At 45.8% G+C, this 16,817-nt stretch overlaps 1 protein-coding gene across 13 annotated transcripts in view; it reads left to right on the top strand.

Annotated features, from left to right (window-relative positions):
• si:dkey-237h12.3 (teneurin-3) overlaps positions 1-16,817 on the top strand; it is a 335,946-nt gene that overhangs the window by 246,511 nt on the left and 72,618 nt on the right. For all 13 annotated transcript variants that reach the window (XM_064345147.1, XM_064345148.1, XM_064345156.1 and 10 more), the window contains 2 exons: positions 6,100-6,322; positions 15,434-15,672. In XM_064345147.1, the coding sequence (XP_064201217.1) occupies positions 6,100-6,322; positions 15,434-15,672 (462 nt within the window). The remainder of the gene's footprint in view (positions 1-6,099; positions 6,323-15,433; positions 15,673-16,817) is intronic.

The raw sequence follows: 16,817 nt of genomic DNA, 5'->3' as shown, positions 1-16,817 counted from the left end.
AAAAGCACTTTCTCTTCAGAAAAGGTGTAACCTACCACAATTGAGTTTTCATGTATAAGGTATGACCTGTTATTATTATTATTTATTTGTGATTATTTGGATCTTGGGCAGCTCCTTTTGGCCTGCACACTTTGCTCTTGCCACCACTCTGGCCTTTTCCCCGGGTTGTTGAGCGGGTCGTGCTTGTGTAGCGCTGCTCAGGAACAGCAAAGCGGAGAAAGGGGATCAGCAGCCCGGAACAGCCGAGGGACCCACACAGGAACGGGCTGTTCCTCTCCCCTGCCACGCCTCTCTCACCTCTCTCGAACCTTTCACAGAGACCTCTCGGGGCGTTGGGTAATTCGGGTCCCGTTCCCTGAGCCAGAGGGTGGTACCCTCTACAGGATGGAAGGTCTCTGTCCTTATTGGTTTTTTTTTTTATTATTATTTTTTTTTAACTAAAGTTTTTATTTTATTTTATTTTATCCCTCACGGTGACAGTCAGAAAGGTCCTATTGTTTTTTTTAAGTTTTTTACTGGCTCAGGGTAGAAGTGAAATAACGCTTCGCTCCTCCAGAAAAATGGACCGGCGTCTAATTGTGTCCTGGAAGGGGTCACCGCGGCCTGCCCCCGGACGGCTGCAGCTGCGCGCATCGCCAAAACCGCCTCTGCAGTAATCTCCACCCCCCCACCTCCTTCCCCTCTCCCCCCGCCCGTCTCCACGGCACCCGAACAGCAGAGCTTCCGCTGGGCTCTGCAGCAGAAGAGTCGCAGCAGAGCTCGGTGGCGTTCGCACACAGAGGTGAGCGTGCCCGAGCGCGGGCGTGAGCAGGGTCCCGGGGAGAGAGGATCGCCCCGCTCCTTTTTACTGCCGGTGATGAACACAGGGCTGCTGTTAACGGGTCCCGTAGCCCTGCCGGCCTCGCGGTAACGACCGCGGACAGCCACGGCTCTAATGGCGGGAACGTGTTGGGGACGGTTGCTAGGCGCGGAAGGGGGGTTCGGCGCTGGCGTTACGGGCCATTAAAAGTTTTAATTATTTTTGTGAAGCTGCTTCTCCCTTTTCCTTTTTTTTTTTTTTTTTTGGCTGGACCGCAACGGCGGGGCCAGCCCTACAAACGCGAATGTCTGTGACATGGCGACTGAGTGATGAAGTTACACGATTGGTCGGCCGAGTTAATGAAGTTACACCATTGGTCGGCCGGATCACACGTGTTAGGTCCAGCCATGTACTAGGTTTTAACCTGGTCTTGTTAACCCTGCATTTGTGCTAGACATCATAATCGTGGTGCGTGTGCGAAAGTGCTCTGGGAAGTGGATAAAAGTCCTGATATGAAAGATTCAGCCGGTCGTGTGCCTTTTGAGCGTGTTTATCTTTTGAATTCGCTCGTCCGCCCGACGGCTTTGAAGCCGACGGGTCTGGCAGCCGCAGGGCTGGCTGCCTGTGTCCTGTTGCCGATAAAATAAACACCGGGGTGAAACATGGCAGCTCATTGTGTTTCTGACAAATAACCTTTCCCGCCATTTTTCTGTCAGAGGCGGGATGAAGATTGCCGCTTTCAAACGATTCCCTCAACGACTGTTGGGAGGAAATTTCAATCTGGCATCTTGACACGTTATTGATAATAGAGCTGACACTCGTGAGCTCTCAGCACGGAGTAGGATTCCAGTTTTACCGAAATGCCAAGAACTCAGTCCTGTAGAGGGGTTTTTCAAAAAAGGAGTTTACCTTAGTTTTTGACACACTGTCCAAATTTAATGGGCTGTGACACAGTTCTGATTTATGCTAAGGGTTATGGGGGGTGTGGGGGGGTGGGGTGGTGGTGATGTTCATGAGAACTATTCATTACTGGACTTTCATGTAAATGTGCATGATAGTGTTTGCTTAACAGGGGATAATTTAACTTCATTACAGTATGTGCGCTCTCATTTTCTCAACTCTTGAACTCTGATTTTCTATTTTTCACTCGGGCGTCTAACAATAGAAGTTCATTATTTTTCCACTAGGATGTTTAATCACTTTCCTCTAATAACATAATCCCGTCTGGGCATTGTAGGCAACGGCAGCTCTATGTGTGTGTGTGTGTGTGTGAGCATGTGTGTGTGTGTGTGTGAGCATGTGCGAGTGCGTGTACATGCGTGTGCAGTTTTATCATACCAAATGTAAAATCCTCCTGTGACTCTTCAGCATCTTATCTGGCATCACGTGAGCGGACGTAGCGTCGTTTGTATCAGAGGTTTTAGCAGTTCTGTTTGTTTTGCTTGATTACGTGGTTGTGTTTGTGTGGAGAGTGGTTTGCTAGGCCACCCAGATCCTCAGTCTATCTCTGCCTGTAATCCCTGATGGTTATCACAGCACACTGTTTAAAATCTACTCTCTCCCCCTGCCACCACTGCCATACACTTTCTAACATTGTGACATTTGTAATTGTGGCAGTTATTATGACATTAGTACAGTAATTGCAACAGGTATTGTGACATTTTTAATTGCTGCCAGAGAAAGTGCAGTTATATAACATATTGAAGAGGCATAAATGGCCCTGTGCCCCGATCCAAAATGATTGAATCAGTATTCCAGTTGGCATTACATTATGTCGTTGTCGAGTGGATGCCCATATCCAAAGTGACCTATTAAACGCACACACACACACACACATACGCACACACACACACACACACACACACACACACACACACACACACACACACACACACACACACACACACACACACATACACACACACACACACACACACGCACACTACTTCTACTCTACACTCATATCTCATAAATTGCACGCTGCTGTAACTCTAGATATTAGCCCCGTGTAGTGTCAGATTTACCGGGGAAACTCGGGTTAAGTAGCTTGCTCAAGGATGCAACAATAGTGGTTCATCTGGGATTTGAACTTGCAATCTCTTCATTGAAAGCCCCCGGTTCCCTTAAGCGCAGAGCCACAGCACTGCTGTAAAAGGGAAATAAATCTGTGTTAGAGAGCTCAGTGTGCAGTCTTCTGAGCGGTGTGCGAGAAAGGGTTGCTAAGCAGACGTTTTGCTTGTATACAGGTCGTTTGCTTGCGCTGTGTTGGTGGCGACTTATCTTATAGCGGTGTTGTGCATCGCTGCGTGTGCCTCCTCAACAGATGCCTTTCGAAAACCCAGAACCGAATAACCCTGCTCTTAGACGTTTGGTGAAAAGGACCGGCAATAAAACTGCACACACTTCATAAAGCCGTATTTGATAGATATCACTTGCACCATTAAGATCTAAATGACAAAGGATGTAATTTCAGTTCTGCCATGCAATATTAATCAAAAAGCCTTTAAAGCATCCCACTGATGGCAAGTATGACAATTTGACATTGAGGAATTGTGCGAACGGGACATCCATCTTGATCTTATTTCAAAGTAAACTCCATAAAACACACAGCTGCTCCATCTATCTCCTCATCTCGCCCCCGGTTTTGACACAACGCTGTAATTCAGAGAGCATGTGAGAGAACGCTGGCCTTCCTGGGACGGGTCATTTTACACACACATGCACACACACACACGCATATGCACACACATGTATACACGCACATGCACACACACACACGCACAGCCAAACATGCACTCACATGCACAGGCGCACACACACAAACACATGTATACACACACAAGCACACACATAGAAACACACGTACACACGCACACACACACACACGCGTGGATTGTTAAGCACACATGGAACAGATGAGGTGAAGTTGATTTTAATATACACTACCTGTCTAATGGACTGTCACTTATGCCATAAACCAACAGGTGTGGAGCTTTATCTTGAGCTTTAATACATTGTCACCGAAAACCAGTGGAGTGGAAGGATGAAAAAAAGTCAATTTTCTTTATGTGTCGTAGTGTAATTAACCTCTTTTGTTTTTTTTATTTGTTCTGAATCGACGATCCAATCGATACTGGGGCTGAACCAGCTCTATGGGCGCGCAGTGTGAGGTCAGGAAGTGCCTCTGTTTCCCCCGCGTTTGCTTAAGAGAATTAACAACAACAAAAAAAATAATGTTGAGCTCTAATGAAATTTCCACTTGAGGTCTTAACTGGTATGATGGCTTCCCGTACGCGTGAAACCTCGATGGTTAGAGGGGGATAAGTAGAGAGAGAGAGAGAGTAATAAAAGTTAAGCCAGTGTGTTGTGCTTACCGTCTTTTCGAAAGAATTAAAAACGTGGAGTGGCTTCGCTAACTCACGGGCCAGATGGCTGCCTGAGTGCTGTCATGTTTATCTTAGGTGTGGGCTTTTCCTGATATGTTCCAATTCGCGTTTGTGCCAAATTATTTATGGCTTGAGAAATGTAGTACTGGAAGTGTTCAGCCTCTGTCTGTATCAGAGACTATACATTTACGCTCTACGCTCACAATATACTGTGTGTTTAAAGAAGTGGGCCAGTGAAGTGAAACCAGATTTTTTTTTTTTTTTTTTGGATTGAAAAGTGTTCAGTTGAGACAGGAAGCAAGCTGTGGAGGACATTTTGAAACCGGGAGCTCAGCGGCAGCTTGATCAGGGCTCTCGATCTCGAGCCTTTTCTGCCTTTGTTATTATCGCCCCCTTATTGGATTGGCACTGCCTCCTTGGCCGTTCCGTGTGACAGACACTGATGGGGAGAACTCGGGTCCTGCTGCCGTTTTTTTTTTTTTTTTTTTGTGAAGCGCGTGGACTCCAGGCGAACCCCGCAGCCGAATTTGAAGCTGTCTGTCAAACAGAGGCAGGCGTAGCGGTGCTCCTGGATGGGACAGCCAGAGAGCTGGGGTGCAGGGCTGATGATGCTATCTTACTGTAGGTCACCGAGGAGATCAGAGGTGTCCCACGGCCCGGTTTACCTCAGGCGCGGTGCGCCCACTGGGCCTTCCCTCTCCTCTCCCCGAACGGGGTTTTCAGAGAACAGAGGGTGCTCTGGAGGGACTCCCCCCCCCCCCCCTCAGGGATGGGGGGGAACCTGATTAATTCTGCCAGCGAGTGCAGGCTGCTGCTTCCAGTAAAAGCTGGCTTAATTACAGCTGTTCAGTATGGGCAGTTCCCACATGTACGGGAACCCTGCGTCACCCTGTCACATGACCCGTGCAGCCCTGTCACCTGACCCGCTTCAGGTTTCCACGCCATCCAGAGGGTGTGAGAAAGATGTAGATAGCCTGGATACTAGATTCTGACTTGCACATGCAAGTTTCAATTTGCATATATATCTAAACAGTGTATACCTGAATTAGGCAAATCATGTGTATTTATGCAAATTCAAAATTTTGTGGGGTTTTTTTTTCCCAACAATTTTCTGAAATGATAAGACTAAACTGCTCTCTATCTCATGAAAAAATAAAGGGGAAAGAAACCTGTTGTGTGTGATTTTATACCATTCCGGTCCTAATAGTTAATCTTGTCAAGAACTTAAAAGCACTTGTCTTTCACATGTGGACATAAAACAGTGAATTCTGCGCTGCAGTTTTCACATGAATGATCACATCATACCAGCAGCACGTAGTGGCGGGGCATTGGACGGGACTGAAAAACCTATTACTCCTGTGGCCTAATGAACGCTGAGGTCATTATTTATATGGGCCTTCTTGCACTGTAATCAGACGAAGCATTCGGTTAAGCCCCCATAAAAGAAACATCTGGTTCTCTAAATGACCTTCTGGTAAAGAACGCACAACATCCATCCACCGATTGTTAGTTTATATGCTGCTTGTTTACGGACACACTTAAACAGAGATTAAAAAAAAAAGCAGGAGCTGATTTTAGGGGGTTTTCCCACGGGGGAGACGCTGTAGATGTGTTCAGAACAGCAGTGGAGGCTTCCGGCAGGTGATGATTGGCATATCTGAGGAGATTATTAAATGGTTACTGAGTCCATCAGACTGCTCAATGTGCTTTTCCCTCCGTCCCCAGATGCCGTACTGTAATAGCATTAGCCCCTATCCCTGATAGGTTTACTTAGCCAGCGCGCTTAATTGCAGATGATGGCGGCGCGTGTTGACAGAAACGAGATTAGCGCGTCTCTGTGGCCTAAAAAAAAAAAAAGATTTGCCGTTAACGCCTCTGCTTCTCCCTGTCCCCGCCCCTTTTCCCCTCCGACAGAGCAACCGTCCATCCATCCAGGCCAGTCCACGCTGCAGCCGGCCCCGCCCGCCCACAGGCAGCACCCGTCCGTCACCTCCCTGAACCGAAACTCGCTGACCAATCGGAGGAGCCCCAGCCCGGCCCCCCCGGCCGTCTTGCCCGCCGAGCTGCAAACCACACCCGAATCGGTCCAGCTGCAGGACAGCTGGGTCCTGGGCAGCAATGTGCCTCTGGAGAGCAGGTAAGGGGCCGTTTCCTCCCCCTCGCCCCCCCAAAAAAAATATATCTCACTGCTGCAGTCTGTTTTTTCAACCAGCTGCTGATACAGAATGGATCTCAGCTCAGAGAATGTCCATATGAGGCTTTTTAGGACAAAAAATCACACCTACCAGGAAAAGTTTTTAAAAACCTGAACAATTTCTGTCACGCAGAACATATTGGCTGTCTGATTTTGGCGGCCCCAAACAAGAATGTTGTCAGAACTGATTGCAGACTTGGTGTTTGGAGGGGGGGGGGGGGGGGAGCAGTAACGGACAATGGGGTGGGGTTGGGGCTCGGGGCCAGATTATTTCACGGATGTGGAATTGGGAAACCGATAGCTAGAGACAGACACACAACTTACCGTACAATTAAAAACGCATTCCCAAACTGTGAAACTTGAATTGTGTTGCCCAGGGATGGTTGGGGCCCTAAATGACTGCATAGAGTCTTCATGCCAGCAGGCAGCTCTGGTTGTTGAATGGCCGATGCCGTCCTATCAGAGAGCTGAGTTTTGAGCTTCTGCAGAGGTTCAGGCAGAGGACTGTGTTTCCTCTTTAGCTTGAAGACTCTGCCCTCTTCACCAGCCCCCCCCCCCCCCCCTTAATTGAAGCACGTTGGCAGGTCATCAAACCCCTTTTTTTAGATGGTTTCCTGCTTTTCAAACATTCGAAGACCGGCCGCTCTCAACACCAGAGAAATCGTTTTAAGATGAGAGAGCGAGACAGACTTCAGGAAGGCTGCTAACTGCCCGAGGTTAACAGCTGCAATTCGTCTCCCAGACCTGTCCTCCTTTATTCACTCAACAGCCACTGTTGCCATTGCTTCTGAAACATATATATATATATATATATATATATATATATATACACACATATATATATTTATTTAAATGCATTTAAAATAATTACTGTTGTTCGATGTTACCTCAGTGTACCAAGGTGATTTACTACACAAAAAAACCACCAGCATTCTTAATGTGTTATATTGTTTTTTGCCATTCGTTTACGGAATGCGACTCTTCAGTGCGACGTCATCGTAGGAATGCACAGACCGTCACATTGCCCGCTGGTGAGGGGCTCGGGGGTAACCGGACAGCGTCCGACCTTGCTTCGACCTTGACGGTTTTAGCGGTGTTGACAAAACAATATGTAGACATCCATTATCGACGAGGGGCATGAATCACTGAGACTGTGCACAGTACTCGCAGACAGAGTACTTCAGCGGGACGAAAAATGGGATTTGGAGGCCGCGGAAATGCCGGGGGGAGGGATTCTCCAGCCCACATAACTGCACACCTCTGCCTAAAGTCTAAATTACACATATTCCACGGGAAACACGACCGGGGCAAGTTGGGCTCGAAACAGATGGAGTGCTGTGGTGTGGACTAATCCTCTCAGTACCCAGTGGGTTCCCAGCAGTTGTTATGATGCCATAATGCTTATGGACGGAGAAAGCGTTTTCCATTGTGAACACTTGTAACTAACTAATGTAAAGAAATAACATGAAATCATTACATTGTACAGGAGTTATTTTCTGTACTATGACCAGAAAATCTAATAATAATAATAATAATGATAACAATAATAATAACATTTTTCATTCATAGGAACTATGGGTTAATAAGGTTTTTTAACGTGTTTATTTGTTTAACCACTCATTACTCATTCATCATCAGCATTAACTGGTTACACTGGCCTGATAATACATCTAAGCTATCATGCATTTTTGAAGAGATAAGAAGTAGAATATTTCATATCTAGGGCCTTTTTTAAAAAAAAAATAAGAAGATTTGAGAATATAATTGGGGCACAAAATGCTGGTTGCACTTGCTTAGCCGCGAGCTCTCTTTTGAACGCCCCCAGTGTGTCTGGACCCGTCAGTCCAGGTTTGTGTACTGCAGGTCTTTGAGGTTCTGCGCTCTGATTGGCTAATTAGACGGCCAGACTTGGGTCGCGCCTCGCTGGTTCTGCGCAGGGCTCGGGTGAAGCACCACGCGCTCCGTGACATAATTAGCTTTACTTCACTGTAAAATAATATTGCGCTAGGTGGAGGGTTGCTGCGTTACATGTACACAAAACAGACATTTTAAAAAGGAACGATGCTCGCTTCATAGATTATTGTTGCCAGACAGACTTGGAAAGTTGGTTAGAATGTATGTCTTGTTTTTTATTGCTATTCATAAGTTTAAATGCGTTTTTTTTTTTTTTTTTTTTTGGCTTTGTTGATATTTTAATGTTACCGCATTGATATGCGATGGTGGAACTGGCTTATCTTTTTTTGCAATAAGAAATGTTTTATACGTGCAGGTTAATATTTAGTTGAATTATGGCATGTTCTGGTTCTCCCGCTGATTTAATTGTTATCTTCGCCAAGTGTAACCATTCAGGCATGTAAATGCTCATAATCTGATTTTGAATGGTTATCTTTCAATTAGCCACATGTATTTACTTCTTGAGTGACACACAAGCTCTGTTGTCAACAGGTATTTAGATACTTTCAGTTGGAAGAAGCTTTACTTTGCATTATAATCTCCACTCTGATGAATATTGTATATTTTCCTGTTCTGCATATGAAGATCTTTTCGTTCTCATTAAATGTTTCTTGGTTAAAACCATTTTTCTTTTTTTTTTCAAACAGATTCAGATTTCAAAATCTCTCCCATTCTATTCATAACATGTTTACACAAAAGATTGAAATTGTTTGATCACAATAGATTAGGTCTTCATGTTGTACGGACCGCTCTGCACTGATTTGTCTTGTGACATGGCAACACGCTCTTAATTAATGCCTGGGAAGAGTCTTTAACACATTTTCATTGTGATTCTCACTTGTCTCAGGAATCCAAGCCGGTCACTGTTCACAGATTTTAGCCGGCTAAACATAGCCACCTTCTTTCGCTTGGCAGTGTCACAGACATAATGAGATAATCGGATGGGGAAAAAAAAAAAAACACCTTGACTTGATACAAGAATGCAAAAAGTTATTTTCGATTTAAGTAACCTTAGAGTCATAAAGCAGAATAGTAGAATCTCATATATCTCTTGACAGCGAGACTTTGCTTTAGAAAAGTGAATTACATTAGCCAGCGGTAAATCCCCGTCCATGTTTTTGGTGCGTTCTCAGCATTGAGTAACAGAGATGATTGAAGCAATAATGAACTGGCTCTGTAACAAGCAGCAATCGCTTTCCGTTTTAGTCCACGTGTGAGTGCCGTGGTTTAAATAGTATATCTCTGCATGGGGTGTTTTTTCCTTCGGTCAGATTATACCAAAATGGCTAAGACAATAAGCAATTTGAAGTGTGAAATTGTGATGAAGATATGCTGAGGGAAATGTGTTGTATTTTAAATGTAATGTATTTTAGATGTTTGTTCACTGGTGTAGAATATTGTAATGGAATATCTGGTTGTACGTGATCAAACATAATGTGGTTGCAGTAATTGTGAGCAAGGGTTATTTTGTATATCAGAGGGACAGTTGTAATGTTTAGGTTTTCCCATGGAGTTGTTCCAGGATAGGTAACTAGCAAACATAGCGAGTGATCAATTGTCATTTGGTACAGATGAAAACTGCAGCAATTGTAGGATGCGGCATCATCTTTGACTGTACCTCACCCGCAGACGTTGTGTTTGAAAAGCAATGAGCCGTATAAATTACCTTTTGAATGAGAAATGTCTTTTTTGAGTTTTCATTTATTTATTCTTTACAGATTTGCGTCTGTCGTGATACGGTGCGAGATGTCTCATTTACATTGCGCTTTAAAGGTAATCTGGGACGTTGAAATAATATTTCCATTTAAATGTTTGCCTCTTTGTGAGTTCTTTGTGAGCTCTATGAAAAGATGGACATTATTTTGAAAGTGCTTCACTTTCATTTTTCACATCTCTCATGTGGAAAATAGACACCAAATTGGGGTGGGGTGGGAAGGGGTGTGGAGTGGAGCGAGGGGGGGGGGGGGGGGGGGGGGTAGACAGGAAAATTTAGATTTCAAGAAAAGCCAAAATAGAAAAGACTTGCAGTGGCAGTTGGTGTGAAAGTGAAGGGGCATTTCTGTGCTTCCACAGATTTTAGTCACTTCCACAGAATTTCTCCACGGTCGCTGTCTGACACATCCCACTCAGTTCTCAGCTCGCACTGACAGCAGGCACCGTTGGAGTGCCTCTCTTAAATGTGCACGTCAGGGCTGTTTTAATAGACCTTAGCAAAAAAAACAGCATTGAAAATATCTCGAGAATACTCCTTCGATTCTCCCACCTTTTTTTTTTTTTTTAAACCGTATTTTTTTGTTTGTTTACTTTGTTTTTAACGGACGTGCCGCCATTACAGATAAGTAACAACCGGCAATGTTTACAATCTTTGACGCGTTTTAGAATCCGACCGCGTTTCTTTTTTTTTCCGCGGTACACGTCAAGGTGTGAACCAAAAAAAAAACAAAAAAAAAAACCCGCCAAGCGCCCCTTCCTTTCAGTACAGAACTGCCGAAGAATGGGCTCATTACCCGAGCTGCAACACAGGCACACCAGGGGTACAGTCTGAAAACGCTGCCGCATTGACCGAGCGTTCGGCCCGCACCAGCTGCCTGGTCTCCTACCGAGTCAGCAAGTGGCTCTTTGTGGGGAGAAGTGATGCAGGGTTTTCAGCCGAGCGACGCTGCATCGGGCTCCCTCCAGTAAAGACGTGTACTGGCTGTGGACCGGAGTCATGGGTTTTACATGGAGTCGTTTACTTAATCTGGCTGCTAATTATTAGATTAGCATGAAGAGTAGGGCTTCTTTTTAACCCTTTTTCCTCCTGCATGTCCTCACCTCTCAGTTAATCTGTGTCTAAAAAGCACAGATTTTCCAAGGGCTTTCATCCCCCCTCTCGCTCACACACACTCTGTGCTTCTGTGTTTCTCGTGTCGAGTCGATGGCGGGGTTGCCTATGCTCGCTGAAAAGGTGCCATCGCCGTCGGATCTCCGAGCCGGGCTCTCCGCGGGCTCTGGTTGGAGAGCGGTATTCACAGACATGAAAAGAGACGCGAGGATTAGCATAGTAATTTGCCGCTGAGCATCGGGCCGTTTCTAATCATTTATCAACGGTCATCCAGTTTGTTTGGCTTCAAAAGATGATGCAGCTACTGCACTTCTTAATCATGTCCCAGAAGCATCTTGTAGCCCGGGTCTGGGAGTGTGGTAAGGCATGGCAATAGCACACACACACACACACACACGCACGCATGCACACACATGCACGCACGCAGGCACAGACACACACACATGTGCACACACACGCGCACGTACACACACATGCACACACAGGACAGACACACACATACAAACAAATATCTTAATCTTAGTTGTCCTTGGCTAGGAATAAGCGGGTATAGATAATGGATGGATGGATAGAACAGAACAGCTGTTGAAGGGCGATTGCAAATCGGAGTGTTAACTGAATGTACCACTGGTCACCACACTGCAGCTCTGACAAAACAATATCTTGCTGCGATGGAATATGATGTTTATTAATTAGTAAGGAGTTCAATAAGGCCGTTATTCAGAGCATCAGCATAAATTACTGCATGCAGGGGCTTACTTACTGTCATGTTTAGTCTTTGTTCCCGTTGACCTCTAATTGAATCTTTCCATATAACATTATTACAGTATTTCTGCAACTGTTGTAATTACTATCATTATTTTTTTTAAGGATTTAACTGTGTTATTGCACATCATTTACAGTAAATCCCCTGGCTGCGTAGCTGTCGTCAGATCTGATAGTTAGATTTCTCACGCTGACACGGCCTCACAGCATATGTTTGGCTTCTGTAAAGAGGGAGCTGTCATTTGTCTTTCACTTTTCATTCCTACCAAAGCTGTGATCACAGGAGATCATTACTGGCTGGTACATTTACCTGAGAAAGAGCTCAAATAGGAGAACTTTCCTCTGGTGCTATCAAAACCTTCGAGTAAAGTGTATTTTTGTATGTACGTTACTGTTTAAAATTCAGTTCTAATGTTAACCTCTCTTTAGATTACTGGCACACAACAGAGTCAAATAAAGTAAAGCTTCAGAATTAAAAATTTTTTTTGTGATCTTGGTGCTGCAGTACAAGTCAAAAAGATATTCCAGTTAGAAGGTCAGTCAACAAAGGCCTAGTTGAGTTTCCTTAAAAGCGCTAAGACTGTTCTGATATTGGCTTCTTATTTTCTACTGTGTCATTCAACCACAAAGTGATTTGACACAGACATTTCCAAGAAAGATGCGCAGATACTGAAAACTGACTGACTAGTTGCGTCCATGTTTGATTGGAGCCCGTGTGAACATGAGGGTGTTCTGATAAATCACAGGGTGCTGTCTGTGATTTGTGTCCAGGCGATGAAAACATTCAAATTCTTCTGTCTCCGTATCTTATCCCCCCGATATAAAGAAATGTAGCAAAGCGAATAGTTCTCCAGAACCGGTGTGACAGCCTGATAGGGATGGATGCATTCACTCCCGTGTGTCATGGTGGTGGCTGTGGGGAAGGGAACGTTCTCTGGGTGTCTCCGCCTGACACTAGCTGCTGATGTCAACATCAACACTGTGCTGACCAAAGCCCCGGGGCAGGGGCAGAGATGTGTGTGATATGAGAGAGAGAGAGGAAGCGAGAGAGGGAGATAGAGGGAGAAAGAGAGAGTGAGGAACAGAGAGGGAGAGAGTAAGAGGGAGAGAGAGAGAGAGAGGGGAAGAGAGAAAAAGAGGGAGAGATAGATAGAAACAAAGACAGAGCCAGAGAGAGAGAACCAAAGAGAAAGAGCGAGGGAGACAGATAGCCAGAGAGAAAAAGAGAGAGAGATAGAGACAAAGAGACAGAATTTGTTCTCTCTTTTTTTTGGGGGGGGGGGGGGGGGGGTTGACCTTTTCTGCCCCTCAGTGTATAAATACCCATTTTGTCTCAGAGCACTGTCCCTCTTTAAGAGTCTCCTCGGTTGACTATGCAGTAGAGAAACATTTTAATTTGCTCTTTCCGGGCTAATTGGATTGTCACATGATAACACGTTGCCGGGACGATGCATGTGCCAGCTGTGGATTCAGACAAACACAACGATGAGCCGCGCATGTTTTTAATGGGGGGGGGGAGCTTCACAACATTACCTGGCGAATCCGGTTTAAAGTCGCCTCCGATGGTTTGGGCTTGGTTAAGTTAGCGGCAGGTGGATGGGGAATGGGGTCGGGGGGCGGCTGGTGGTCGGCGGGGGGGTCGTGGGGGTCGTGGGCGTTTTAGAGAATGAGCGAGTCCCGCCCCCTTAACATCCCACCTCTGGCTCTCTGGGTCGCGGCCTTTATCGCGGTAATCGCGGTGCACGCCGCGGCGTTTCCACCCGGATTCTCACCCTGTCAGATTTCGGTGGAAGGCAAGGCTGCACTTACGATGCGCAATTTTAAAAGCTGGCCTTGAGTAGTGTTCTCGAGCACAAGCACTGCATTTACCCCGAACGGAGGAACACTCTAATCTTTTAAATTACTCTGCCCTGACAGCAACGACCACAACAACTGCGGCAGCTAAACTAAATTTGTTTCGCGCGCGGAAACGTACTGAAATGGCTCCCAATGGCCATTAAAAGGAAATATTTAATATAAAAACTTTTGTCATTTATAAACATGCTGTTTACTAAGTTGTGTGTCTCCTCAACTAGTCTTAAATTTCAATAATTCTGTAAAACCAACCCTTTCTCTCTGATTTATGTCTACTGGTTTTGTTTTGTTTTTTGTTGGTTTTTTTCTTTTTCACATGCATTACTGGGCGATACAGCCATTTGTTTATTTGTTCATTCATTCATCCATCATCCATTCATTTATTCATTATTTTATTAATTTGCTTATGCAAGCATGTGATAAATTGCATGACACTCTTCCTTTAAGCTCAGTGTTTTACTTCCCAATCTAGCCATGTCATTTCAGGGTTTGTAAACCATTATGGCATTAGATATGGGTTTGTGTTTCTTGTTGTGGTAACAGAAAGGTTAGGCTAATTGGATTTAACGCTCGGTTGTATCGAATCATTCTTGTTTGTTACATTGTTGCAATGTCCTTACGGTTCATTTTCTAAGTTTAAAAAATTAATGATGTTTTGGTGAATTGCTTAACTTTGCAGAATCTTGCTTATACATATTTGTTTGCCAATCAAAAGAGGCTCAAGTTTTAAACCACAAACAAAATGGACTCATCTTTGTACTCATCAGACGCATTCCACAAATATTTAAAGGGGGTGACTGAAAACTTTTTAATAAATAAATGAGAATAATTGAGAATAAATTAATCAAGATTTAAACAAAAATTTAGTATACGTTGTATTTATGTTGTTCATATGTTCTCCCCTGGCGCTGTCACTACAAACGAGAACGACCAGCTCTCTGTCAAAACGCCTAATTCCGAATTCGGAGGATCTGGTTTAATTACCCGGACCTCACTCTTAACCTGGAGATTAGGCCCCATTAGATCTGTGGGTGATGGAACACCGCACCGGGCTCCACGGTCTTAATTCATCAGCCGTGGAGGTTTGCACACGGGTGAGGAAGTTAATGGAAGGCAAGCCGTCTAATGCATTCCATTAAAATATTTAACCTTTTTTTTAATCACCGTAGGCACAACGGTCTATTTAGTCAGTCATAGTTGTGCTAAGGGACAATGGGGATTTCTGTAAGCCTAAATAAAGCTACTAATATAAGCCCCACTTACACAACGTGCTCGGGGAGGGGGAGGGGAAAAATAAAAAAAACGGCCTGGAGCTCTTTCAGTGCGTAATTGTGATATATGTGTGTTCAGTTCTGTCTGCAGTTTTTTTTTTTTGACTGAATATCAAAGGGGGGTGTTCATACGTTTACCCTCCTGAGTCACATTACTTTACATTACAGGCATTTAGCAGACACTCTTATCCAGAGCGGCTTACGTTGTATTCATTTATACAGCTGGATATGTACTGAAGCAATGCAGGTTAAGTGCCTTGCTCAAGGGTACAACGGCAGTGTCCTACCGGGGAATCGAACCTGCAACCTTTAGGTTACCAGACCTACTCCTTAGCCGTTACGCTACACTGCCGCCCGATGACCTCGCGTTTGACCTTGCTCTTCCAGGCACTTCCTCTTTAAGACCTCGACCGGGACCACGCCCCTGTTCAGCACGGCGACGCCGGGGTACACCATGGCGACGGGCTCGGTGTACTCCCCGCCCACGCGGCCCCTTCCCAGGAACACCCTCTCCCGAAGCGCCTTCAAGTTCAAGAAGTCGTCCCGGCACTGCTCCTGGAGGTGCGCGGCGCTGAGCGCCGTGGGCGTGTCCGTCCTGCTGTCCGTCCTGCTGTGCTACTGCATAGGTAAGCCCCGCCCCCCAAACCCCCACCCCCCCTCGAACCCTAACCCCCCCATCCCTGAGCGCCGTGGCGTGTCCGTCCTGCTGTCCGTCCTGCTGTGCTACTGCATAGGTAAGCCCCGCCCCAAACCCCCACCGCCCCTCCTCGAATCCCTAACCCCCCCCACTCCCTGAGCGCTGTGGGTGTGTCCGTCCTGCTGTCGCCTGCTGGCTACTGCATAGTAAGCACCCGCCCAAACACCCCCCAACCCATGCCGACCCTCCCTCCCCTCATGTGCTACTGCATAGGTAAGCGCAGCGCCCCCCCCCCCCAACCCCCCCACTGCCAGGCCACGCATGGATTAGCTCAAGGTCTAGCTACGCCTCCCCACTCCCCTCTGTGCATTAGTGTTAATGCTCAGCAGTATTGACTCTGACACGTATTGAGCGGGGGCTTGCTGGTTATTGTTTTAGATATTCATTTTCTCTTTTCTCGCACGCTTTGTCAAATGACATGCAGAAACTGGAGAACAGCCGTCTTTAATGAGGACAAACATTTACACCGGCTAGTGCAATGGCAGCTTGTTGCGTTTATTTTTATTTTTTTGTCAGTATGCTTGAGAATCGATTTGTTGGAGCTTGTTGACTTTTCTGGCACTCGACACCTCAGTGAAGATGTTTTGAGTAAGATACAGTAGATAGCGACGAATCAGACATTATTCATAAAGTATAAGTCGACTAGAGTCGACTAGTGCGCGTGTTGCAGTTGTTCACTATTCATGGTGGTCTTTTGCATTTGACCTTGCTGTAATCTCTGTGGAGGCAGATGTCAAACCCCAGGAAACATTAGGCAGAGGCTCTTGACCGGAGGCAGACAGACAGCAAAGAGCATGTCGGTGTTAAAAAAAGAGAGGAGAGGAGAGGAGAGGAGAGGAGAGGGGAGGGGAAGGGAGGAGAGGAGAGGAGAGGAGAGGAGAGGAGAGGAGAGGAGAGGAGAGGGAGGATTAGGGGAGGGGAGGGGAGGGGAGTCTCAAGCAGCGGACGGTTGTCAGGAACCCTCGTCGGAAGAATTCTGGGCCCTTGAAGCCACGAGGAGCTCTTGTGTAAACCCACTCACGGGCGGATAACATCTTCACAGCTTACTTGAGCTGAAATGTTTTTCATCTTGGC

Source organism: Anguilla rostrata, chromosome 7 (genome assembly GCF_018555375.3).
Source record: "Anguilla rostrata isolate EN2019 chromosome 7, ASM1855537v3, whole genome shotgun sequence".
Classification (NCBI taxonomy): domain Eukaryota; kingdom Metazoa; phylum Chordata; class Actinopteri; order Anguilliformes; family Anguillidae; genus Anguilla; species Anguilla rostrata.
Note: the sequence above shows the minus strand (reverse complement) of the source record. Positions and strands in the feature narration are given on the sequence as shown.